This window comes from Pelophylax lessonae (assembly GCF_965119305.1).
Source record: "Pelophylax lessonae genome assembly, chromosome: 8".
In the NCBI taxonomy this organism is placed as follows: domain Eukaryota; kingdom Metazoa; phylum Chordata; class Amphibia; order Anura; family Ranidae; genus Pelophylax; species Pelophylax lessonae.
In genome coordinates this window covers 237,121,966-237,147,710 of record NC_138775.1, presented here as the reverse complement: position 1 = coordinate 237,147,710, position 25,745 = coordinate 237,121,966, and the positions used below count along the sequence as shown (strand labels likewise).

The window sequence follows — 25,745 nt, the reverse complement described above, 5'->3', positions numbered from 1 at the left end:
CAGGACAGGAAAAGTTGTAGTGAACTTGGACTGGGGACTGAGCCTCCTGGAAATGGATGGTTTTGTAGAAAAGACTGTAAGAAGGACGTGGTCAGGCAAATTAACAGGTTTGCAGGAAGGAGAGACAGGGGACTGCAGTCCAGGGAAGGGACAGCTTGGGAAGACGGAGGGACAGAGGGTGGTGGTCCAGGAAAGGGACAGTTTGGGGAGATAGAGGGACAGAGGATGGTGGTCCAGGAAAGGGACAGCTTGGGAAAATGGAGGGACAGAGGATGGTGGTCCAGGAAAGGGACAGCTTGGGAAGATGGAAGGATAGAGGGTGGTGGTCCAGGAAAGGGACAGCTTGGGAAGATGGAAGGACAGAGGATGGTGGTCCAGGAAAGGGACAGCTTGGGAAGATGGAAGGACAGAGGATGGTGGTCCAGGAAAGGGACAGCTTGGGGAGATGGAAGGACAGAGGGTGGTGGTCCAGGAAAGGGACAGCTTGGGAAGATGGAGGGACAGAGGACTGTAGTCCAGGAAAAGGACAGTTTTGGAGGTAGAAGGGAGAGGACTGTAGTCCAGAGGAAGGAAGGTTTTGGAGAATGGATGGGCAGGGAACTGTAATCCAGGAGAGTGACAGGTTTGGAGGATGGAGGGACAGAGTACAGTAGTCAGAAAAGAAAAGTTTTGGATGATGGAGGGAGAGGACTGTAGTCTAGGAGAGGGACAGTTTCAGAGGAAGGAGGGAGAGAATTATAGTCCATAAAAAGACAGGTTTGGAGGATGGAGGGAGAGGATTCTAGTCCATAAAAAAGATAGGGTTGGAGGGAGAAGGATAGTGTTGGAGGATCGAGGAGCAGTAGATTGTAGTTCAGGGTAAGGACCATGTTGGAGAAGGAAAGGGAGAGGATTGTAGTCTAGGAGAAGGAAAGGGAGGGGATTGTAGTCTAGGAGAAGGAAAGGGAGGGGATTGTAGTCTAGGAGAAGAAAGGGAGGGGATTGTAGTCTAGGAGAAGAAAGGGAGAGGATTGTAGTCTAGGAGAAGAAAGGGAGAGGATTGTAGTCTAGGAGAAAGAAAGGGAGAGGATTGTAGTCTAGTAGAAGGACAGAGTTGGAGAAGGAAAGGGAGAGGATTGTAGTCTAGTAGAAGGACAGAGTTGGAGAAGGAAAGGGAGAGGATTGTAGTCTAGGAGAAGGAAAGGGAGGTGATTGTAGTCTAGTAGAAGGACAGAGTTGGAGAAGGAAAGGGAGAGGATTGTAGTCTAGGAGAAGGAAAGGGAGGTGATTGTAGTCTAGTAGAAGGACAGAGTTGGAGAAGGAAAGGGAGAGGATTGTAGTCTAGGAGAAGGAAAGGGAGGTGATTGTAGTCTAGGAGAAGGACAGAGTTGGAGAAGGAAAGGGAGGTGATTGTAGTCTAGGACAGGGACAGTGTTGGGAGGATGAAGGGACAGAAGATTGTAGTCTAGGAGGACAGAGTTGGAGAAGGAAAGGGAGGGAATTGTAGTCTAGGAGGACAGTGTTGGAGGATGAAGGAACAGTAGATTGTAGTCTAGGAGGACAGAGTTGGAGAAGGAAAGGGAGAGGATTGTAGTCTAGGAGAAGGAAAGGGAGAGGATTGTAGTCTAGGAGAAGGAAAGGGAGGGAATTGTAGTCTAGGAGAAGGACAGAGTTGGAGAAGGAAAGGGAGGTGATTGTAGTCTAGAAGGACAGAGTTGGAGAAGGAAAGGGAGGTGATTGTAGTCTAGAAGGACAGAGTTGGAGAAGGAATGGGAGGTGATTGTAGTCTAGGAGAGGCACAGTGTTGGAGGATGAAGGGACAGTAGATTGTAGTCTAGGGTAGGGAAGGTGTTGTAGTCCAGGTATAGTAGAATGGTGAGCAGTGATATTCTCTGTAGCTCTCACTCACACATGATTCTCCCAGCTTCCTCCTATACACACACACTGATTCTCTCCCTCCAGTGACAGCCCATTTCCCGTCATCCTCAGCGCCCCAAGATGGCGGCCTCCATGCTGCAGCCGGTGTCCGGGCGGTGTGTCCGGGGCCCGGGGCTCCGCTGTCTCAGTGTGTCCTCCCGGTGTAGTAGGAAGCAGCGGACGGTAGCAGCGCCCCGGGTGAGGACGGAGCCCCCGGAAATCCCGGGTCTGGAGCGGATCACATACGCTGACCGGGGATATTTCCTCCCCTGGTTGGCTCGGCCCAGCTTCCCCCCATGGAGCCCGGACTGGCACAACCCCCGGCACCACCGATGTCCGCCCGCCCAGGACATGCCGCTCTACAAGGGCACCGAGGCCTATGTCTTCAACCCCAAATGTCGTCTGATGGGAGGTACGGAGAGGGGCAAGGTGACCCTGAGGGGGGCAGGGAACTCCGGAGTGGGGTGGGGTTTCATGGCCTAGGGGTGCAGAGTGACCCAAGGAGGACCCAGGTGGATCGGGGGGCGACCCGAAGATGGATCGGGGGCAACCTGAGAATGTAGTAGTGCACTGTGTGACCTGAGGGTGGAGGGACTTGGACCCGAGGATGGTGAAGTGGAGCAACCCAAGGATGGAATGGGGCACAGGGTGACCCAAGGGTGGAATGACTTAAGGATGGTGCAGGGCAGGGGTGACCAGAGGATGGAAGAGTGTGTGGGGTGACCCAAGGGTGGAGTGGAGCGACCCATTGATGGAGCAGTGTGCGCAGTGACCCAAGGATGGAGTGGGTCATAGGGTGACCCAAGGATGGAGCAGTGTGGGCAGTGACCAAAGGATGGAGTGGGTCATAGGGTGACCCAAGGATGGAGCGGGGTCATAGGGTGACCCAAGGATGGAGCGGGTCATAGGGTGACCCAAGGATGGAGTGGGTCATAGGGTGACCCATTGATGGAGCAGCGTGCACAGTGACCCAAGGATGGAGCGGGGTCATAGGGTGACCCAAGGATGGAGCGGGGTCATAGGGTGACCCATTGATGGAGCGGGTCATAGGGTGACCCATTGATGGAGCGGGTCATAGGGTGACCCATTGATGGAGCGGGTCATAGGGTGACCCAAGGATGGAGCGGGTCATAGGGTGACCCAAGGATGGAGTGGGTCATAGGGTGACCCATTGATGGAGCAGCGTGCACAGTGACCCAAGGATGGAGCGGGGTCATAGGGTGACCCAAGGATGGAGCGGGGTCATAGGGTGACCCATTGATGGAGCGGGTCATAGGGTGACCCATTGATGGAGCGGGTCATAGGGTGACCCAAGGATGGAGCGGGTCATAGGGTGACCCAAGGATGGAGTGGGTCATAGGGTGACCCATTGATGGAGCAGCGTGCACAGTGACCCAAGGATGGAGTGGGTCATAGGGTGACCCAAGGATGGAGCAGTGTGGGCAGTGACCAAAGGATGGAGCGGGTCATAGGGTGACCCAAGGATGGAGCGGGTCATAGGGTGACCCAAGGATGGAGCGGGTCATAGGGTGACCCAAGGATGGAGTGGGTCATAGGGTGACCCATTGATGGAGCAGTGTGCACAGTGACCCAAGGATGGAGCAGTGTGGGCAGTGACCCAAGGATGGAGTGGGTCATAGGGTGACCCATTGATGGAGCAGTGTGCACAGTGACCCAAGGATGGAGCGGGGTCATAGGGTGACCCAAGGATGGAGCGGGGTCATAGGGTGACCCATTGATGGAGCGGGTCATAGGGTGACCCATTGATGGAGCGGGTCATAGGGTGACCCAAGGATGGAGCGGGTCATAGGGTGACCCAAGGATGGAGTGGGTCATAGGGTGACCCATTGATGGAGCAGCGTGCACAGTGACCCAAGGATGGAGCGGGGTCATAGGGTGACCCAAGGATGGAGCGGGGTCATAGGGTGACCCATTGATGGAGCGGGTCATAGGGTGACCCATTGATGGAGCGGGTCATAGGGTGACCCAAGGATGGAGCGGGTCATAGGGTGACCCAAGGATGGAGTGGGTCATAGGGTGACCCATTGATGGAGCAGCGTGCACAGTGACCCAAGGATGGAGTGGGTCATAGGGTGACCCAAGGATGGAGCAGTGTGGGCAGTGACCAAAGGATGGAGCGGGTCATAGGGTGACCCAAGGATGGAGCGGGTCATAGGGTGACCCAAGGATGGAGCGGGTCATAGGGTGACCCAAGGATGGAGTGGGTCATAGGGTGACCCATTGATGGAGCAGTGTGCACAGTGACCCAAGGATGGAGCAGTGTGGGCAGTGACCCAAGGATGGAGTGGGTCATAGGGTGACCCATTGATGGAGCAGTGTGGGCAGTGACCCAAGGATGGAGCGGGTCATAGGGTGACCCATTGATGGAGCAGTGTGCACAGTGACCCAAGGGTGAAGTGGAGAGTGATGTGACCTGAAGATGGAGCAGGGTGAAGGGGAACTGAGGATGAAGCAGAATGTGGGGTAACACTGGGGGTCGAGTGAAGAACTTATTGAGTGATGTAGGTGATCTGAGGGTGGTGGGGAATGCTGGATGACCTTGGAGGGGAGGTGGTTGGTGAGCTTGTTGTGGAGGGGAATGCATGGTAATCAAAGGGTAGAGGGTGCGCCAGGAGCAAAAAGGTGTGATCATGGTAAACTGTGGGGGGAGGGGGTTTTGCAGGGTGACCTGGAAAAGGGTCATACAGTATTTCTCAGGCTGGTCCTATAGTCCCAGTTGGACGCACACCTACCTGTGTATATGGGACTTCATTCTCCAGGACATCTCAGGTCATACTAGGCTTCCATCCCAGGAGACAACTTGTAGGTGTCAGGATCAGTGAGAACATTCTTCTGTTCCTCCTCCATCCCACCAGCATGTGGTCTCTTCTTCACTCCTCTATGACCAGTGAGGTAATGACGGTATAGAACAGGGATATGCAAATTGTGGCCTTCCAGCTGTTGCAGAACTACAAGTCCCATGAGGCATAGCAAGGCTCTGACAGCCACAAGCATGACATCAAGAGGCAGAGGCATGATGGGACTTGTAGTTTTGGAACAGCTGGAGGGTCACAGTTTGCATATCCCTGGTATAAAAGGTTTTTAGTGATCCTGACAATTTGGTGTAGTGGTAGAACTAAGGAAGTTCCACAGCTGGGCTTGGAAAGCGCTATACTGTGTGCATTCTGTGTGCATTCTGTGTGCATTCTGTGTGGCTGTGAGAAGTCTTTCTAGAAGAGTGAGGAGAAATCTTCCCAACACGGACACCGACAAGAACTTTTCAACTGCTATGTCTCTCTGTACTTTGCACATAATGAATACTTTTTCCACCTATTCAATAAGCCTGTAAATATTTTCATAGTCCTATGTGGTAAACACCCGTGGATAGATAATATGATCCTCTCTTTGTTCAGGTGTGAAGCAGGCCCTCTGGCTGACCAAATCCAGTTTAATTGAAGGCTTGCCACAGGGTATAACGAGTATATGTGAAGATCCGGCATACACATTCCCGAACCATGAAGAGCTGGTACACAATACAATATCCAGTGCCTGCCTGTGGAGCACCATCGAGGAACAGAGACCCAAGGAAGAGTACTGGTGAGTGTCCTACCTTCACCAACCAAGTTAGGTCTTGATAATACAGCCTCTTGCCAAACCTTTCCAGCTTGAACAGGCTCTATGAACTGGGGCAGGGTTGGGTTCACATGGTTCCCAGAATTCCAAATTACAGCCATTGTTGGATATGAGGGGAATACTCCGATTGCCACCAGTGGGCTCCCCAGCTGGACATGATAGTTTCTTGGCTGGTATACTGATCCAGTAACTTCAATATTTTTGCGGTCACTGGCCTGGAGAAAGAAAGTGCAGATCAAGAGTTTCAACCTTAATGCTTACTAGTTCCCAGTCAGGGGCTCAAAGTTACATAGTTACATAGTTAGTGAGGTTGAAAAAAGACATCAGTCCATCCAGTTCAACCAAAGTATTGAAGCCAGAGACAGACAGTCAACTTTCAGAAGGAAGTCAGCAATGGTAGCCTTATGGCACTTTTCCACTGCAAGTACCAGCTCGGCTCTACTCGGCCCTGCTTGGCCCGGTTTGGTTTTCCACTTCATGGTACCGCATGGTACGGTGTTGGAACAGTTTGGTTCGGTATGGTTTTCTTTTCCACTAAAGTAGTACTAAAGTAAGTGGGTGGGATAACAATGATTCTCTGACCAATCAGTGGCTAGTAGTGACAAACAGTCAAGGCTGCATGCAAAGGATTGTGGGATGTGGTACCGGTACGGCCCTGTTGGAACCACAACTGAGGTGGTACTGTTTAAGCGAGCCATACCGTTGGGTTCCATGTAGTGGAAAAGCGCCGCCATACCGTACCGAACCGTTCCTACACCGTACCATGCGGTACCAGCAGTGGAAAAGCACAAAAGTGAGCCGAACCGTTCGGTTCCATGCAGTGGAAAAGCGCCGTAATAGTTTCAGAAGGAAGTCAGCAATGGTAGCCTTATGGCACTTTTCCACTGCAAGTACCGGCTCAGCTCTACTTGGCCCTGCTTGGCCCGGTTTGGTTTTCCACTGCATGGTACGGTGTTGGAACAGTTTGGTACGGTACGGTATGGTTTGCTTTTCCACTAAAGTAGTACTAAAGTAAGTGGGTGGGATAACAACGATTCTCTGACCAATCAGTACTGAACCGCTCCTACACCGTACCATGCGGTACCATGCAGTGGAAAAGCACAAAAGCGAGCCGAACCGTTCGGTTCCATGCAGTGGAAAAGCCATTAGTAGTCAGATCCAGGCATATAGGCAGCTAAAAACATTTGCTCTTTGTTCTGCCCCTTCTGGCTTCCAAGCCTTCATATTACTAATGGGACGTGAGATAGGAGGTTGACAAATAGATGACTTCATCAGTCTGCTGCTACTCCTTCGCTGTCCAATACTGGTAACACCGCTCCCTTATATGCTTTGTATTTGTGTACTTATCTGTGTGTGCGGCACATTTGTTTATGATTAAGACTGTGATAACTTTCCTTTAATTTTTAAGCCCAAAGCTGCTGCAAGGTCTTCTGCATTTGTGCCAGACCCAGAGCCCTTCATATGCTGGCCTCTCGCAAAGGAGTTTTATAGAAAATTATCGCCTAGCAGCATCCTGGAGAAGAGGTAAGTCCCATACAGGGACCTGGTACTAATAAAATGTGTATCAACCATGTTTGTTGAAAAAATGATACACAAATTATGCTAATATTTGCACAAATGAAGACTAAGTAATACAATGTGTAAAGGAGATTTGTTTCCTCGGACAGGAAGTGAAGGGAAATCTCTCCAGATGAAATACATCTGGAATTCTATTGCAGCAGTTTAAAGCGGAGTTCCGGCCACATTTTAAACTTCCCATCATACATAACATCACATTCTAAAAACGAATTGGATATTTTTTTTTTTTTTTGGTTCGCTTACCTAATTTTAATGAAAAATCACTGCACTTCCTCCTTATGCGGCCGCGGCTGCCAACGTTATTTCCTGCTTTGCATTGACTCCTGGGAGATGAGTGTCATCAATCCCAGGAGTCAATGCGCCTGCACGGTGTCCCTCGTCCCTTCCAGTGCAGGCGCGTCATTCTCTGCCGATGGATGGAGAACAGCTTCTGGGCATGCACAATGACACGGAACCAGCTGTGGGATGACGAGCCTGCCCCGGAAGTGACAAGGGTATAGCATCCTGGGATTCGCGATATCCAGGAAGAGGGACACTGCGGCTTCAGCTGCCCACACCGCAGATGGTCGTGCTGGACAAGAACTTCACAAGGTAAGTAATTCATGCTGCAGGTACACTAAACAGGGGACAGGTTAGAGGATATCGTTGTTTAAATGCACTATCCCTGACTATTCTAGGAGTATTTTTTGCTAAAAAAAAAAATTAAAATTTGGCCGGAACTTTAACTGCTTCCTGCAAACTTGATTGCCGGGCTGCTCTGAGCCCAATGTTCTGATACTTCCTTGTGATGGTGATTGCTTGCCACCTCCCAGGCATTCCTATAGGCAACTTCCAGGTGCCTGCAGTTTACACATTGGAAGCCCTATTTTTTGCTTGTTTTGCTCAGAATAGGAAGTAATAAAAGTTTTCTGTTTGTCAGCTGTTTGTAACTTGTAGGTGTCAGGATCAGTGAGAACATTCTTGTGTTCATCCTCCATCCTTCTCATACTGACCCCACTACTGCCGTATAGTTACAGAAGAGCAGGAAGATCAATGAACTACAAGAGTGCTCACCAGCACCCTTGCAGTTCATTAAAAAATACAAGCTGCCTGCTGCGGTGGAAGATGGAACTTGTAGTCCTTATATTCACAGATCTCTGTGAATTTATGATGCGGACCTCCGCACAGCTGCACTGTTTTTAAATTGTGACGACAGGGGCAGGGAAAAGAAACCCTGCCTGCTATTACTGGGGGAGGATCCAGGGGGTGCTGTGTGGAGGGGGGGAGGTTTGGTGAACTGCTGGTGTATGTTACACCTTATACCCTAAATATGGTGTAATGTGTAACATATTTCCAAAGGTGAACTTCTCCTTTAAAGTAGAAGTTCAGCTTAACTGAACTAACTCTAAATGTTATCGCAGCAACATTCTAAGGCCTCTTTCACACATACGGACCATCAGTTTTTCAGGCAGATCTGAACGGATGCCCCATGCATCTCTATGGGGCAGCAGATGTCAGCGGAGACATGTCCGCTGACATCCGGTCCGATCCTCTCCGTCAAATCCAGACGTATGGAAACGCTATTTTCCATGCACCTGGCAGATCGGATAAGAACGGACAGGCGGACCGTTCTCATCCGATTCCCCCACCGAGGACAGTGGGGATCTGACACCTCCGTCTCCGCACACAGAGCGGAGAGGGAGCTCTCATCCGACGCCTGCTCAGCGGGGATCGGCGGATCGATTTCCGCTGAGAAAAACGGAGACATGTGTGAAAGGGGCCTAAGACGAACCTATTTAGCCCTGTAAAGAAAAAAATTGCTATATGGTCCGGTCCCATGCTGAGCTGTGAGCCATGGCTTCAGTGTGTTAGAGTGTACAGGAGAGGCAGCTGACAAAGGATTCCCCATAGTTACTCTATGGATGACATCACTTTCCAGGCATTTCCCAGCCGTTTTCAGCTTTCTCCTGCACACCGCAGCCACTGGAGACCGGACTGGATCGGCTTCAGAAAAGGTATGTATAGGGATTTTTGCTTTACGCGGTTAGATAGGTTAGTCTTAAAATGTGGCTTCAAGTAGATTTAGAGATATATATTGCAGGCTCTTGTGCTAGTAAACTGATCCTGCATCAGAAAAATGATTGTGCTGCTGCTTAAATAAAAATAATAAGACAAATAAAGTGAAACAGTGTGATCCCACCTAGCAGCGCTCAAATTACAGTGTAGACACAATATATGTGATCAAAATAAATCCATGCATATAAACCTAAAATACATGTGAGAAAAATTCAAATACATGTGAAAAATTATCACTGAATTATGAATCCAGTCCAAACAATAGTCCAATAGAAAATAATCCAGTGAAAAAAACATATATATGTATAAAAATTTATATAATATATGAATACAAATGAAAAAATGGTGATGTAATGATGATCCAGTGAGATTCTAGTGTTAGCCGAACAGAAACTCACCAAAAGGGTCCACCTCCTCTGTGCTCCACTCCCCTCAGCTAGAACACTCACCCCAACTTTTTTGCCCTCCACGAGGAATATTGGGTCCTTAGAGACTAACAAGCTGCCGCTCCACATATGCCATGTAAAAAGAGAGGAAAGCCGACTAGTGCAATAATACCTAAACCACTTTTATTCCATAACAAATTCAACCATAATGCACGTACATGGGACACTTATATACCAAGCATATCAACGCAATGAGTGGGGATCGGGGTTCTCACTTGTTCCGGACGCTCCGGCTTGGTGTATAACAGCGCTAGGATCCAGGACACTCCGGTGAGACACCTCCGCTCACCCGATCGATCTCCGGTATTTAGTGTGACCACGCCCCTGATGCGTTTCGTCACTTCCTGACTTTGTCGAAGGGGGTCGTAGATTTAGAGATAGTTAGATTTAGGCTGAACTGCTAATTTAAGTATAATACTTGGATATATTTATTACCGTTCCAGAAATCAGTGCCTACATCTCCCAAGTAGGCCATCACCAACTTTGTTCAGACATCATTCAGGGTCAGTATCTACTTCCTGCACTAAAATCCTTTGCCTAAATTGCAAAAGATTTCAAAAGTTGGTGCCTATGCAGTAGTTGTTAGGTTCTAAGAGGTGTGTGTACTTCTCACACAGATCCGCCCCCTACTGCTACCTTTTATCATGACTTTGCTATATAGTTAGAATGTTGTAGTCAGACTGATTACATCATTCCCCTGGATTCCTCCACTCCAGCCTAGCTACAACTGCTTTCCTGGAGCTTTAAAGTGATTGTAAACCCTTCATTTTTTTAAAATAAAAAACATGTCATACTTGCCTGCTCTATGTAATGGTTTTACACTCCTGGCCCCTCTCCACCCACTAAGTGCCTACCATAGCAAGCCGCTTGTTATGGGAGCACTCGTGTGGGCTTGCTCTCAAGCTGCATAGACACACAGTGCGGTTCGGCCCCTCGCTCCCTCCTCACTAGCTGTGATTGACAGCAGTGGGAGCCAATGAGGAGGGAGAGAGCTGCTGCTCTCATGCACAGTGCTGGATTGAGATCAGGCGCAGGTAATTTTGGGGGGGGGGGGGGAGATACACTCAGGTTTATTTTTACTTTAATGCAGAGAATGCATTAAGGGTCTCCAAACTATGGCCCTCCAGTTCAGGAACTACAATTCCCATCATGCTTTAGTCATGTCTGTGAATGTCAGAGTTTTACAATGCCTCATGGGAAGTGTAGTGTCTGAACAGCTGGAGGGCCGTAGTTTGGAGATCCCTGCATTAAATGTGAAAAACCTTCAGTCTTTAGAACCACTTTAGGCAGTACATTGTTTAATGATAAAAAATTGAGCTTGTTTTGTTGCTGTAAATTGTATTGTATTAGAAATGAGTTCACAAAGATTGGAAAAACTACCGTGAAAATAAGCCCATGCCCCAATAGTATATAACCATAACTGTCTAGAGATAAAGTAGGGGTTTCTAGGCTAATTAGGGAGAAGGAAAACCAGAGATACATTAAAATAGAATTTATTTATTAAATGTATTTAAAACAACATAAGTATACATACAGGGATGTATGCAGGTACATATAAATCATCCCTTATATGCAAGACATAAGTTAAAAACCACAGCACAGAAATATTTCCATATGCGAACAATACATGCTTCAAGCTAATGTTGGTGCGAGAAGTCTTAGATGGTATTTGGTTTGTGGGTCCCAATGAGCCAACGCGTTTTGCATCAGGCTTCGTCAGGGCCAGAGAGACCGAGCAATACCGATATTTCTTGCTGTAGACGAAGATTAGATGACAGGTAGGGAGAATCACAATCCCTAAAGTTAGATAGTGATTATGAGTGTCGAATTTGGTCTATATTAATCTCTCATGTAGGTAGTAGAGAACCCCCATATATCAATGGCAATTATTCCATCTTGTCCTTAGAGAAAGTTTATTTCCTCTTCCTGGTTCATAGATCCAGGGGAAACAAGATAGTCAGGCTCATGTGCTATAGTTATTTTAAATCCCCTAGGGACCCACTTGTCCAACTCAACCATAGAGTCCACCTTAGTAGGAATGGGGAATGTATCACACAATGCTGGGTATTGTACTTTCAAGCAATCCACAGTGGATATATGAAGGCAGGCTTGTGAATAGTTTAGACTGTATACCATTCATAAGTCATGATGCCCCTTCATGACTCTCTAGATAGCCTTAGTAGCGATGGTTCTCCGCATATGCCTGCCCCCAGGCTGACCGCACGTGCAGACTTCTGCCTGACAGTGCTGGGTCCCAGACTGTATCTGGCTTCAGTCTTTTCTAAGTTGTAGGCCATGAACTAGCATTGAGCAAATGAAAACGGAACTCCTGGTTTGGCCTGTTTGTCCCAGGTCCCTGACTCGCAATATTAAAGCCAATGAATCAGTGTGACACCAGGCAATGAGCATTTTTATAAGGAGAGGTGATCAATGGCAGCCTAAGCATTTCTCTGACCTTTGTAGAGTCACGAAAACAGCTGTATTTTCTACATGTTCTACTATTTCTATACTGACGCTTGTATCTGTTCTGCAGAATCCATGCTTTATCTTCTGAGAGGGATCACTGGGGTAGTGATGAGCGCTAAAACTGCTCTAGAACCGCAGGCATCGCCCAGCGACATCCAAGTCACAGAACAGCAAGGCCTGGAGTCCCTGTACCCACTGTCTCCTGCCATCGATCTTCAGGAGGTGAACGTGTACGAGGAACAAAACCATCTAGGTATGATTCGCAGCTTCAGCAGGCGGGCTATTTGAAAAAATAAAGTTATCTCTAAATTTGTAATTTTAAAGTGACATATCGCACTTCCAGTGTAAAAATAAAAATAATTATTTCTGCAAGCAGAGGAATAAAGCTGGATACACACTGTACAACTTTTGTTGTTAGATTTCCTTTAAATTTACCTTCAACTATGGGCCTGCCTGACTGTATACTAATTGAAAGTGTTTAGGTTTTGGTAAATCTAAAGGAAAACAAATCTAAAGACAATTGTATAGTGTGTATCCAGCTTAATAGTATGAATAAGCTTGGATATATATTTTTTTCTAAGCCTGGCCACACATTAACCACTTCCGGTCCGGAAGATTTTCCCCCTTAATGACCAGGCCATATTTTGCGATTCGGCACTGCGTTAGTTTAATGGACAATTGCGTGGTCGTGCGACGCTGTACCTAAATAAACTTGATGTCCTTTTTTTTCCCCACAAATGGAGCTTTCTTTTGGTGGTATTTGATCACCTGTGCGATTTTTTTTTTATTTTTTGCGCTATAAACAAAAAAAGAGCGACAATTCTGAAAAAAAACTATATTTTTCACATTCTGCTATATAACATTCCCCCCAAAAATCAGAATTTTTTAACATTTTAGGCCAATTTGTTTTCTGCTACATATTTTTGGTAAAAAAATAGCAATAAGTGTGTATTTTGATTGGTTTGCTGAAGTGGATTAATACAGTGGTCCTCAACTCCGGTCCTCAGGGCCCACTAACAGGCCAGATTTTAAGTATTACCTTGGGGAGATGCAGACTAGAGTACTGCAATCACTGAGCAACAAATGATATCACCTGGGATGTATTTCAGTTATCTTGCAAACCTGGCCTGTTAGTGGGCCCTGTAGGCCAGGGTTGAGGACCACTGGATTAATAGATCAACTTTAGTACAACATGCCTGCCCATAGATGAATCGTTGCTGAACCGGCCGAATTTCGATCAGTCTATTGCTGGCTGAGAAATAATGTTAAACAGGTGATTTTGTAGCAAAGAATAATCACTGCTATAAATTGCTAATATATAATATGACAGCTTAAATGCCCAACGAAAACCAAATAAAGGTATAAGCTATCCCAAGCGCTTCAAATGAGGACCACTCACCAATAAATAAATTGGCTATGCAGCTACTTAACTAAAACATATGGAGAAAGATATATAATAGATAGATACTCAGCAATATCCCTATATATATATAGTAGCGCAAACTTGTCAAGAAGCAAGTGCCAAAAAAATACTGTGCCCACTGCACAAAAGTCCGAAATGCAATAGATGTCACATAGGCAGCAGGAAAAAGTTCAGAAATGACTCAAACAGTCCATAATCCTTCACTCTATCTCCTGGGATGATAATGTACGAAGACGTGTTTCTCAAAAGGATCACCACCACCACCGTGCTCCAAGGGGGGAGGAGAATTGCCCACTCACCAGATGCTGTGGCCCAACCCACTTTCGTGTTTGAGCATTCAGGCTTATAATGATGGTCACTGGTCCAGAGTATCCACAACAGGAATCGCAGCATATGGGGAGGAGAGAACATAATCCCAATAGCGTGATACCGTTTGAAAGGGTTTTATTAAATAAAATAAAACATAAGGTAACACACTCACATGTCTTGTATGTCATCCAACGCAAAAAAACAGTCACGAATAGGGGAGGGATGCCCTTCGGGAGATGATGTCCAGGCTCCACGCCGTGGACGCCGCGCCTTCTGGGTAATCCGAACTCCTCTTACACAGCCTGGTTACATCGCCTGGTCACGCCCCTAAGGCGGCGTGGATTTTTTGCGTTGGATGACATACAAGACATGTGAGTGTGTTACCTTATGTTTTATTTTATTTAATAAAACCCTTTCAAACGGTATCACGCTATTGGGATTATGTTCTCTCCTCCCCATATGCTGCTGAGCTTTTTTTGACTGCGCTGGTGCGATTCCTGTTGTGGATACTCTGGACCAGTGACCATCATTATAAGCCTGAATGCTCAAACACGAAAGTGGGTTGGGCCACAGCATCTGGTGAGTGGGCAATTCTCCTCCCCCCTTGGAGCACGGTGGTGGTGGTGATCCTTTTGAGAAACACGTCTTCGTACATTATCATCCCAGGAGATAGAGTGAAGGATTATGGACTGTTTGAGTCATTTCTGAACTTTTTCCTGCTGCCTATGTGACATCTATTGCATTTTGGACTTTTGTGCAGTGGGCACAGTATTTTTTTGGCACTTGCTTCTTGACAAGTTTGCGCTACTATATATATATATATATATATAGGGATATTGCTGAGTATCTATCTATTATATATCTTTCTCTATAAATTGCTAATGCCATTGACTGGCAGCTACCATTTCAGTTGCTCAGGTTCCTTGTGATAATGCTACAGCATTGGGTTGTTCTCATATAATTCGCTCTCCTTCAGTGATCTGTAGCTAAGCTAAAGAGGTAAATAATAGTAAGCGATTGTCTCTGCAGATTTTGCTGCCAACACAAAATACTGCTGAATGTCACTTGTAGAGTTAGGGTTTTCATAGAAAGTCATAATAATTTTCTTAGCAAGAAAACGCTTAAAAAAAATGGGGGTGCAAGCGCTGCCAAAAAATTCCACATGTGACATCAGCCGTAGGGTTCTCTCTGTAAATTTCCGAGGTAAATATTTAGCTACAGAGCTTAAAGCGGTAGTATCCCACTTTTTGACACTTTTACCTACAGGTAAGCCTATAATAAGGCTTACCTGTAGGTACAATTAATATCTCCTAAACCGGCATGATTTAGGAGATATTTGCAGTGCACGCAGCCGCTCACGTGAGCGGCGCATGCGCTCTGAAGGTCCGGGGGGACCTTCAGTTTTCCTTGCCGGGAGCTTGCCGGAAAATCACTCCTGCGGCTCCGGCCAATCACAGCGCCGAACCCAGGAGAGACGCCGAGGGATCATGGCGGCGCCCGCAGCGATGTCCGGGGGTCCGTGTCAAGGCTTCATTCTAAGGTAAGTAATACATAATGAGCTAGTATGCAATGCATACTAGCTCATTATGCCTTTGTCTTGCAGTTTTTTTTTTTTTTTTTCGTTTTCGGGTTTACAACCGCTTTAATGTTTGTTAAAGCAGAACTAAAGGCTTCATAAAAAAACTGCAGTAACAAATTTAAAGTAAGTTGTTGTTCTACCTACAAATGCAAACACAGCACAGGGCTCAGATGTCTGTAAACAGTGTTTGCACCACACATGTTCTTTGTCACCACAATCGTCAGAGTGGGAGCAATAATTTTAGGTCCGTTGTTTACAGTTTACTCTAAACTGATGAGCTCTAAAGGCATTCAAAGTATTGCTTATTGATAATTTTGGGTACCATAATTTTTCACCATTTTACCCAAAACAAACCTTAGAGAATGAGAGGAAATAACTCGGTGATCTATCGAGAAACCCTAAGTACAGGAACTCACGCTGATAATCATGCGGAGCGCCAATGGGGAGAAAATTAGATCTGGTACAAGGTTACCGTGAGAGGAGGATGAGCTTGTCTGTACTGCATTGATTGAATGTTTTATTGTATTATTTTATTGTACCATGCACAATGTATCATTTACAAATGTATAATTTTTAATGTACCACCTAAAATGAGTTAGGAAGATGATGTTGATTGGCTAATATACCAACTGAGCCAGTGGATCCATAGGGCCTACTGATTAAAATCTGTCACGTCTTGGGCAATTAACTGTGTAGCCACGCCCACATGGGTGGTACCTCCTCCCACATCTCCGAGGGTCATGTGGAGGCTTAGTTTACCTTATTTAAGCCATGGACTTGGTCATGGCCTCCAGGCTCTGAGGAAGAGGCACGGCCTCGAAACGCGTCAGCCCTCTGCTTTCATGAGATATCGGACTTCTGTAATGATGCTGCTTTATGGAATCGATATGCTTGACTTTCACGCATGTTTGTGAGTAGCTGATTTTTATCTTTTTATTACCAATAAACTCGCTGAGGATAATGCGCTAGGCTGGTGCGCCCTTTCTTTGTTTTGTATCTACAATTTCAGGTGATACGGTGGGCCAAATTACCTAGCACAAGCAGCACTGTGCTGTATAACAGGCTTTAAGGGAACAGGATCTGATTTATTTTTTATTTTTTTTCAGGCTAACAAACATTTTAAATTGGGTCTGTGTGCAATAAAATATATTTTGGTGTATTTTTCCTAAAAATATATATTTGATAAACCAATATTGTTTGACGCAAAATTGCCTCTGCTTTCTGAAAGTATAGTTCTGGGGGTTTTGCTTTTTTGACAAAATTGCTGACTTAACAAAAAATGAAAAAATTGCTGTAGAGGGGAAACTGATACAAATAATGCATTCTTTTTACTAGAATTCTTATTTTACATTACATACATTTTTATAGAAATAAAACAATCCATTCTGTTTTTTTCCTTTTGATTGTCTTTGAAATGTTTTGATCCTTCTGCTACAGGATTTAAAGATGGCTACCCGTTTAGTCACCTACATACTATATACCTTCTGGATCCTTGTAGCACCAAAGCAAGATTCCTGCCAGACCAGCTCCGCGCCAAAATGATTATGACTGCTTTTGGGAGCGCTGTGGCTAAAGCGAAGATGCTATTTGGGGTGAGTTCTGTGTTTTGCTATAGGTAGCTTCAATTTCTGACAAGCAGCAAGGTCTAGGTGAGGTGGCTAAGTATATCATATCACAAATATGTTAGCACATCAGATAAGTTTCAGAAAGATATAGTAGCAAATTGTGATATGTACATATACATTAGTACAGAATGTACCCCAAATCTGTTCTGCTATGCTACACAAGAGTCGCTGTCTGAAGCTGTAAGCAAACAGTGCTACAAAAAGTGTTAGGGAGACATCCAGTGAAAAAAATGGACAGTACCATAAAGTGAAGGAAGAACTATAAGGTAGCAGAAGAGACAGACCAATAACTTTTTAACCACTTTACCACCGGAGGATTTTGCTGTCTTACGTCCAGGCCACTTTTTGCGATTCGGCGCTGTGCGACTTTAACTGTAAATTGCGCGGTCATGCAAAGCCATACCCAAACTAAATTTGCGTCCTTTTTTTCCTACAAACAGAGCTTTCTTTTGGTGGTATTTGATCACCTGTGCAATTTTTACTTTTTGCGCTATAAACAAAAAAAGAGCATTTATTTTGAAAAAATAACAATATTTTTAACATTTTTTTTATATGAAATTCCCCCCCAAAAAATGTAAAAATCAAAATTTTTTTAAAATTTTTTGGCCAATTTGTTTTCTGCTACCTATGTTTGGTAAAAAAAATCATGATAAGCGTATTTTGATTGGTTTGCGCAAAAGTTATTGGGTTTACTAACGACGGGAAAGATTTCTGTCATTTTTGGTGTTTTTTTTTTTAACGCGTAATGGCGGCGATCTGCGATGTTTTTTTTTTTTTTTTTTTTGCAGGACTGCGACATTGCGGCAGACAGATCGGACCCTTGACATTTTTGACACTTTTGGGGGTACCAGTGACATTACTGCAGTAATCAGTGTTATACATATGCACTGTTACTGTAAAAATGACACTCAGGGACAGGGACAGTGAGTCAGGGACAGATCGGATGTTCAGCTACGCTGAACCCTGCAATCTGTCACTCCTTGTCACTTAGGAGATCCGCCCGCTCTGTTTACAGAGGCGGGCGGATCTCCAAACTCGATTCCCCGAGGCACTCGCCGCCTACAGGGGGAGGAGTCCAGCGACGTAGGTCTATGTCGTTGGACGATAAAGAGCCACATTGCTGCAGTAGCAGCAATGTGAGCAGTGGCCAAGTGGTTAAAGAGTCCCCCCAACCCCCCCCTCCCACCCAGGTCAGTTCTTCCACAACTGTTGTTTGCTCATAGCTTAAGATGGTGATAGCAAAGTATAGTAGGGCAGATTTGGGGTACATGCTGTACTAATGTGCGTGTGTGTGTTTGTGTATGTATATATATATGTATGTATGTATGTATCACATTTTATTTGAGAATGTATATTTTTGAAATAAATTTGATATGCTGACATATTTGTGATTTCATTGATCGCTCTATAGAGACCTTTTTGGGGTGGTCTCTTTGTATAGTTACAGCGCACGTAAAATTCTTGTTGCTTAAAAAATGTTTGGCTTTCATAACATGTTGCACCCATATTGAGGGTGTAACATGTTACTGTAGCACTAACATCCCCCGATCTCCTGTTGTGAAAGCGGGTGGGGGATCTTGTTCCCCTGCTCGCTGTCACAATTAAAAAAAAAAAAAAAAGAGAGACTGTGCGTGGCTTATCTTTTATTTACCTGCTCTTTGCCATGGTTTTGCAGAGAGCAGCCCCAATCCTTCTCTTCTGGGGTCCCCCACTGGCATTTCTGGCTCCTCCTGCCTTCTAAGTGCCCCCATAGCAAGCTGCTTACTATTGGGGCTCTTGTGCTGGCTCGGTCCTGATCTATTTACACACACAAAGTGGCTCAGCCCCACTACCCCCCGCTCTCTCCTCACTGGATTTGATTGACAACAGCAGGAGCCAGTGGCCTCCAGCTGAACTCAAACTCCAGTGAGGAGGAAGAGAGAGCAGTGCCACATCGAAATCGGGTTCAGGTAAGTATTTAGCAGGGGGAAGCTGCACTAAAAAGGTTTTTTTTACCTTAACCACTTTACCACCGGAGCATTTTGCTGTCTTACGTCCAGGCCACTTTTTGCGATTCGGCACTGTGCGACTTTACCTGACAATTGCGCGGTCATGCAACGCCGTACCCAAATGAAATTTATGTCCTTTTTTTCTCACAAACAGAGCTTTCTTTTGGTGGTATTTGATCACCTGTGCAATTTTTACTTTTTGTGCTATAAACAAAAAAAGAGCGACAATTTTGAAAAAATAACAATATTTCTCACATTTTTTTTTATATGAAATTCCCCCCCAAAAAAAATTAAAAATCAAAATGTTTTACCATTCTAGGCCAATTTGTTTTCTGCTACATATTTTTGATAAATTGCAATAAGCGTATTTTGATTGGTTTGCGCAAAAGTTATTGCGTTTACTAACTAAGGGAAAGATTTCTGTCCTTTTTTTTTTTTTTGCGGGACTGCGACTTTGCGGTGGACAGATCGGACCCTTGACTGACATTTTTGACACTTTTGGGGGTACCAGTGACATTACTACAGTAATCAGTGCTATACATATGCACTGTTACTGTAAAAATGACACTGGCAGGGAAGGGGTTAATTTTTATTGGTGATCAAGGGGTTAATGTATGCCTGGTGCTTACTAACGTGTGTGGGGGGAGGTGACTGAGTGACACAGCTATGCTGAACCCTGCAATCTGACCCTGTCTGTCACTTAGGAGATCCGCCCTCTTGGTTTACAAAAGCGGGCGGATCTCCAGACTCGATTCCCCGACGATCGGGGAAGAGCAGCGGTGATCACCGCCGCTCCTCCCCTGGCCCGACTCCCGCTGTAACTGAATACAGCGGGAGCGAGCCTCCGGCGGCGCGCGCGCACCGCCCACAAAGGGAGGAGTCCAGCGACGTAGGTCTACGTCGCTGGGCGGGAACGAGCCACTTTGCCGCAGTACAGTCAATGTGACTGGTCGGCAAGTGGTTAATCCAAATAATGCATTAAGGTAAAAAGCCTTTAGCATATACAACCACTTTAAACATGAGATGACAATTATCTGATTGGAACTGATGATGATGTCATACGCATGTGATCTCCTTCCCCTCATTTACCCTTTGACAAAATGTTAGCGTTCCTTCGAGCCAGGTATCTGTCTGTGGGAGTGTGTGTCCAAATCCTGAACCATGGAGAAGAAAGAAGAAGAAACTGGAGCAATGCTGGAGGCAATTTACAGCACACACTAATTTTGGGAGCATAATTATTAATGCGGAATGTATGCTAAAATAAATATTATGAGTAAAGTTCTGCTTTAAGAGCAATCGGTTCCTTGAGCACAGAGAACTGTCTGCTGACAGTTTTTGACAGTTGGTTAATTCCCTGATAGTGTCCTGTGTCAAAGATAAGCACCTGAATGACCGGTTTCCTGGAATGGCGTACTAAACAAATATTGACCCAGTTCCTTATTGGCTTATCACTGTAATATAGGCAGGCCTCACTAACCAATAGGCTGTCCACCCAGGAAGCCATAGACTCTGATTACTAAGCAATACAAAGTGGATCTATTTTTGTATTGTTATTAATCGTGTTTATGGATCGTGCTTACTCTGGAATTACATAGCAAGATCAAACATCTCCATCGTTGTATTTCTGGCACAGTGAGCTTTTCTTTTCATTTATTTGTGTGTTACATAAAGATTACCCTTTATTAAAAAAAAATTAAATAAATATATATATATATATATATATACACATACTAATATATAGTTCCCATACATATTTTTTTTAAACTATATATTAATACAAAGTGCATTGGGCAAGGTCGGGTCTCCATCAGCCATTGCAAAGAAACCATAGAGAAATATAGATACAAATCTGCAGGCTGCCATTGCTGACCCTTCTTCCTGAAAATCCTACTTGCTGCTGATCTAATGGATTCAGTAGCTCCTACATTACTGGCCTGGAGGAAGAACAAAGATCAGAAGTTCTGCCTTGAAAGCAAAGATCAGCATCCAACCTTCTCCCTGGAAGGATGGGAATGGCAGCCTTCATATTTCTCTCTATAGAAGTTTCCAGCGTTCTCCATCAGTGCCGGTTCACATTTTTGCGGCTTGCAAGATCGCATGTAATTCGGAGTGCACTGCTCCTTCATTACATGCGATCTCATGTGCGGATGCAAATTCAGCCATACACTTTGTATGGCTGAATTCGCACTGTATCCGCACCAAAGACGCACATGAGGCATTTTTTCAGCCGCATCAGAATCGGATCGCACAGTGGTTCACACTAGTGCGATCCGATTCTGTGCGAACTGTCAGATCGCACTACGATATGCGATCAAACTGGGGGTGTCGTTAACATTTAATTGACACCCCCTGCGTATCGCATATGGCAGTGTGAACTGCCAGATGTGCGGATGCGATGCGGGAACACGCTGCATATTTGCAGCGTTCCCGCATCGCACAAGTGTGAACCGGCACTCAGTGAGAATACCTTACAGAAAGTCCACCATGGTAAGGAAAATGTCTCTTCTCACTAACAAGGAGGCAAAAGTAAACCAAGTCTTACAGGTGAACCCTGTGGATGAGGTGGAAAGGGAATTTTAGTGTGCCCAAGTGTATCAATTAGATAAAATACAGATTATAAAAATATAAATTTTATTGAAGGCAAGATAGTAAAAACATCATACAAGAATACAGTATCTAGAAAGTGTATTGCAGCCCATGCTGAAAGCGATGGATCAACGCATTTCACCCACACTTTGGGCTTACTCAGGATCCTGATGTGTTGCAGGCTGTCTCAAAGTACACACATATATATTTATACATACCCTCAATTTTCGGCCAGCTTGCTGTCAGCATGGATGCTGAACAGTGTGTTTCCTTTATATGAAAATATTCCTTCTTTTTGACATGTAGCTCTAACCAGAGATGATTCTTGGTAGCTATGTGTTTTTTGAACCTTGTGTGTCTTGCACTTATGGTCTATTGGTATTTTTTTATTTGAGGGGGCCTGTGAGCTTCTTCTCTCTGCGCATACGCAGTGTACATTTTTGACAATCTCAATACATGCTCTATGGCATGGCTGTTGAATTTTAGTTTGGTGTTTCTATTGGGGGTGTGTATGTGTGTATATATATATATATATATATATATATATATATACTTTGAGAAAGCCTGCAACACATCTGGATCCTGAGGAAGCCCAAAGTGTGGGTGAAACGCGTCGATCCATCACATTAAAAGATGTGCTGCAATACACCTTCTAGATACTGTATTCTCACATGATGTTTTTACTATCTTACCTTCACTAAAATTTATATTTTTATAATCTGTATTTTATCTAATTGATACTCTTGGGCACACTAAAATCCTCGTCCACAGGGTCCACCTGTAGGACTTGGTTTACTTTTGCCATTTTATTCTCAGGGGACTGTGCCGGCATTTTTCTTTGATAGATAGTTACTCTCCACCCAATTTCCACATCTTGTCACTAACAACTTTATCTCCCTTGTGTTCTGAAAAGGCTGAAGTCTATTACACGTGCCTGATGATAATACACATTCAAAGGAAACGTTGTCATAGGAAAAACATGGAGTCTGGCATTGCAAATTTATTTATATGAAAATTCTAGTCATCTGGCTGCATGCTGATACTCCAGCTTTCATGCTTTTGAGTCTATCATCTGTAATAATCTTTTGTTCCAAATTGTATTGTAACTGTAATGTCTGCCTTCATTTTGTTAAGCGCTGCGCAAACTGTTGGCGCAATATAAATCCTGTATAATAATAATATGTAAGGAGGTCAGCAATAGTATCCACTGTATTTTTTTTGTGACAGGTAAAGTGTATCTAAACCTAGGAACACTAATTTAAAGTGTATGTAAACCCAAATTTACTTTTTTATTTGGATGGAACTTAGAATGGTTAAGAGCCTTGACTTTTTTGCCTTTACAATCACTTTAACATATTGCAGTTTACCTGTCCTTAGGTGTGGAGGTGACTGCATTAACTTTTTTCCACGCTTTTTTGTTTTTTTCTTTTGGCATTCTGTCAGTAATACACTTCCTGTCCTTGAGGGACAATGCTCGCTTGCCATACAATGTGCACTGAGGAGCAGTGAAGTCCCATCAGGACAAGACTATACCTCCCAATTCCTTCCATAACATGGGGGGAGGTGCTCTGTAGTGTGCAGAGATAATGCCAACACTCAACAGAGACAGAGGGCTCAGGGAGTCATCAGTTCACAAGATTTCAGGCAAGATTAACAGGTTTTTTTTTTTTTTGTTTATGGTTAGAAATTACACAGGAGCTGCACGATTCTGGGTAAAATGAGAATCACAATTCTTTTGCTTAAAATAAAAAATCACGATTCTTGGCGTAACATCATCTTTCACATTATACAAAAAAATTGGGCTAATTTTACTTTTTAGTTTTTGTTAATTCATCTAAGTGTATTTTTTCCCCAAAAATTGCGTTCGTATATACAGTGTGACATAAAATATTACAACGACCACTATTTTATTCTCTAAAGTCTCTGCTGAAAAAAAAAAAAAAAATATATATATATATATATATATATATATATATATATATATATACAGTGAATATAAAAAGTCTACACACTGTAAAATAATGAGACAAAGCTAAATCATCTCAGTTGAAAAAAAAAGCAGAAAATATTTTAGGGGAAGGAAATGAAAATAGAAAACTAAAATAATGTAGTTGCATAAGTGTGCACACCCTTAAACTAATACTTTGTTGAAGCACCTTTTGATTTTATTCCAGCACTCTTTTTGGGTATGAGTCTATCAGCATGACACATCTTGACTTGGCAATAGGGATCGACCGATTATTGATGAGGCCATTAATCGGAGGCCGATATTCCTTTATTTTTTTTTTTTTTAAGTATCGATCAAAACCTGCCGATACGATTGGCTGGCTTTTTTGTAATGACAACCAATGCGGCTGAGCAGCTGCTTGATTGTCATTACAAAGAGTGGATGCCCCCTCCCATGGCTCACCTGGGTCTCCTATCCCACGGGAGACCCGAGCAACCAGCCGCCACGTCTGCCGGCTGGCTGAAGACCCAAACAAAGCCTCATTTGGCTCTGATCGGGTCTCCTAAGTAAAAACCCGGAAGCAATGTCATGACATCATTTCTGGGTACTGGAGCCTTAAAGGCGCCAGATTTTAGAAAAAAATTACAGCATTTAAAACAGGCCAACTTGGCGTTTTGAATGCTTTTAAATGCAGAGGAGAGGTTTGGGGTCTTTTAGACCCCCAATCTACCCATAAAGAGTATCTGTCATTGCCTATTACTGTCACAAAGGATGTTTACATTTTAACAGGGGTGTGTAGACTTTTTATATCCACTGAATATAATGTTTGGGGGTTCTAATTAATTTTCTAGCAAAAAATACTGACTTTAACTTGTAAGCAACAATTGTCAGAAATGGGCTTAGTCTTTAAAGCGGTAGTATACTAATTTTTGTGACTTTTACCTACAGGTAGGCCTATAATAAGGCTTACCTGTAGGTAAAATTAATATCTCCTACACCTGCACGGTTTAGGAGATATTCAACCTGCAAGGCGGACCTTCAGAGTTCCTTGCCGGGAAGTTAATCCCCCGTGCGCATGCGCGGTAGTGACGTCATCGCGACTCCGGCCACTCACAGCGCCGGATCCGCCGAACCCGGAAGAGATGCCGAGGGATCTTGTCCGCTCCTACGGCGGTGTCCGGGCGACTGTGTCGGGGCTTTGTTCTAAGGTAAGTATTTCATAATGAGCTAGTATGCGATGCATACTAGCTCATTATGCCTTTGTCTTGCAGGGTTTTTTTTTTTTTTTTTTGAGTATACAACTGCTTTAGTAGTTAAACTTTCCTCATTTACAGACCGAAGTTCATCCCTTTAAACTAAAAGAACAAAATGATACGTTTCTCTTTATCTCTCAGCCCTGAGCAATGTTGTGATAAACTTTTCCGGCCGTTTTTTTTTTCTTCTTTGCAGAGAACGGCTCTTTTTTTAACGATTAATCGTGCAGCGCTGACATACACTTTAAAATAACAGTGATGCACAGGCTTTGATTAACATAGCTTCTCTAATATTGTTCTCTGCTTTTTTCAGGAGGATGTGAAGAATTTGGAGAAGCCCATTGTGGTACAGAGCATAGGTACAGACGGACAGCTCTTCCACTTTATGGTTCTGCAACTGAACACGCTGGATTTAGAGTCTAGTGATGGCATAAAGAATATTGTCTGGATGGATGGAGACCAGGCATTGTATGATACCGTGGCAGGCAAAGCGAAAATCAAAAGGAAAGTGGTTGTGGTAAGTAGTGTTGAGGAGGTTGTAATGCTATTACCACAATAGAGGGGGAGAGTTTATGATCCAAACCCATGTCTCATGCATTTATGTTGGTGGTTCCTATAGGTTGTGGGCTGCCTTTATCATTCAGATCAGCCTGCGTAGTTTGAGTTCCCAAAGCTGCACACATGCCACATCCATCCATCCATCCATCCATAGGCGTTCTTACTCTCCTCCTGAATTTTATTATATCTTATATTATGGTTCATTCTGAATAAAAGTAAAACCATTACTCTAATGTGGGCAGAAACAAAAGCAGGAATTGGCAGCGGACTGGAACAGTTAAAGTGACCCCTGCAAAAGAAGGGAGCAGATACTCTTCCTCCAACCTCCTGTGTCAGCCATCACTGCTATGGTCATAGGAAATGACTGCTCTCCGAATCTGACACTTTTTTGGTATGTTGAAT

At 44.4% G+C, this 25,745-nt stretch overlaps 1 protein-coding gene across 1 annotated transcript in view; it reads left to right on the top strand.

Moving 5' to 3' along the window:
- Positions 1 to 1,945: 1,945 nt before the first annotated feature.
- The window catches only part of MRPL37 (mitochondrial ribosomal protein L37), a 29,726-nt gene continuing 5,926 nt past the window's right edge, over positions 1,946 to 25,745 (top strand). The window contains exons 1-6 of the mRNA XM_082264891.1: positions 1,946 to 2,308; positions 5,310 to 5,493; positions 6,938 to 7,053; positions 12,142 to 12,327; positions 16,823 to 16,977; positions 25,099 to 25,302. Coding sequence (XP_082121017.1) covers positions 1,978 to 2,308; positions 5,310 to 5,493; positions 6,938 to 7,053; positions 12,142 to 12,327; positions 16,823 to 16,977; positions 25,099 to 25,302 — 1,176 coding nt within the window. The 5' untranslated portion in view covers positions 1,946 to 1,977. The remainder of the gene's footprint in view (positions 2,309 to 5,309; positions 5,494 to 6,937; positions 7,054 to 12,141; positions 12,328 to 16,822; positions 16,978 to 25,098; positions 25,303 to 25,745) is intronic.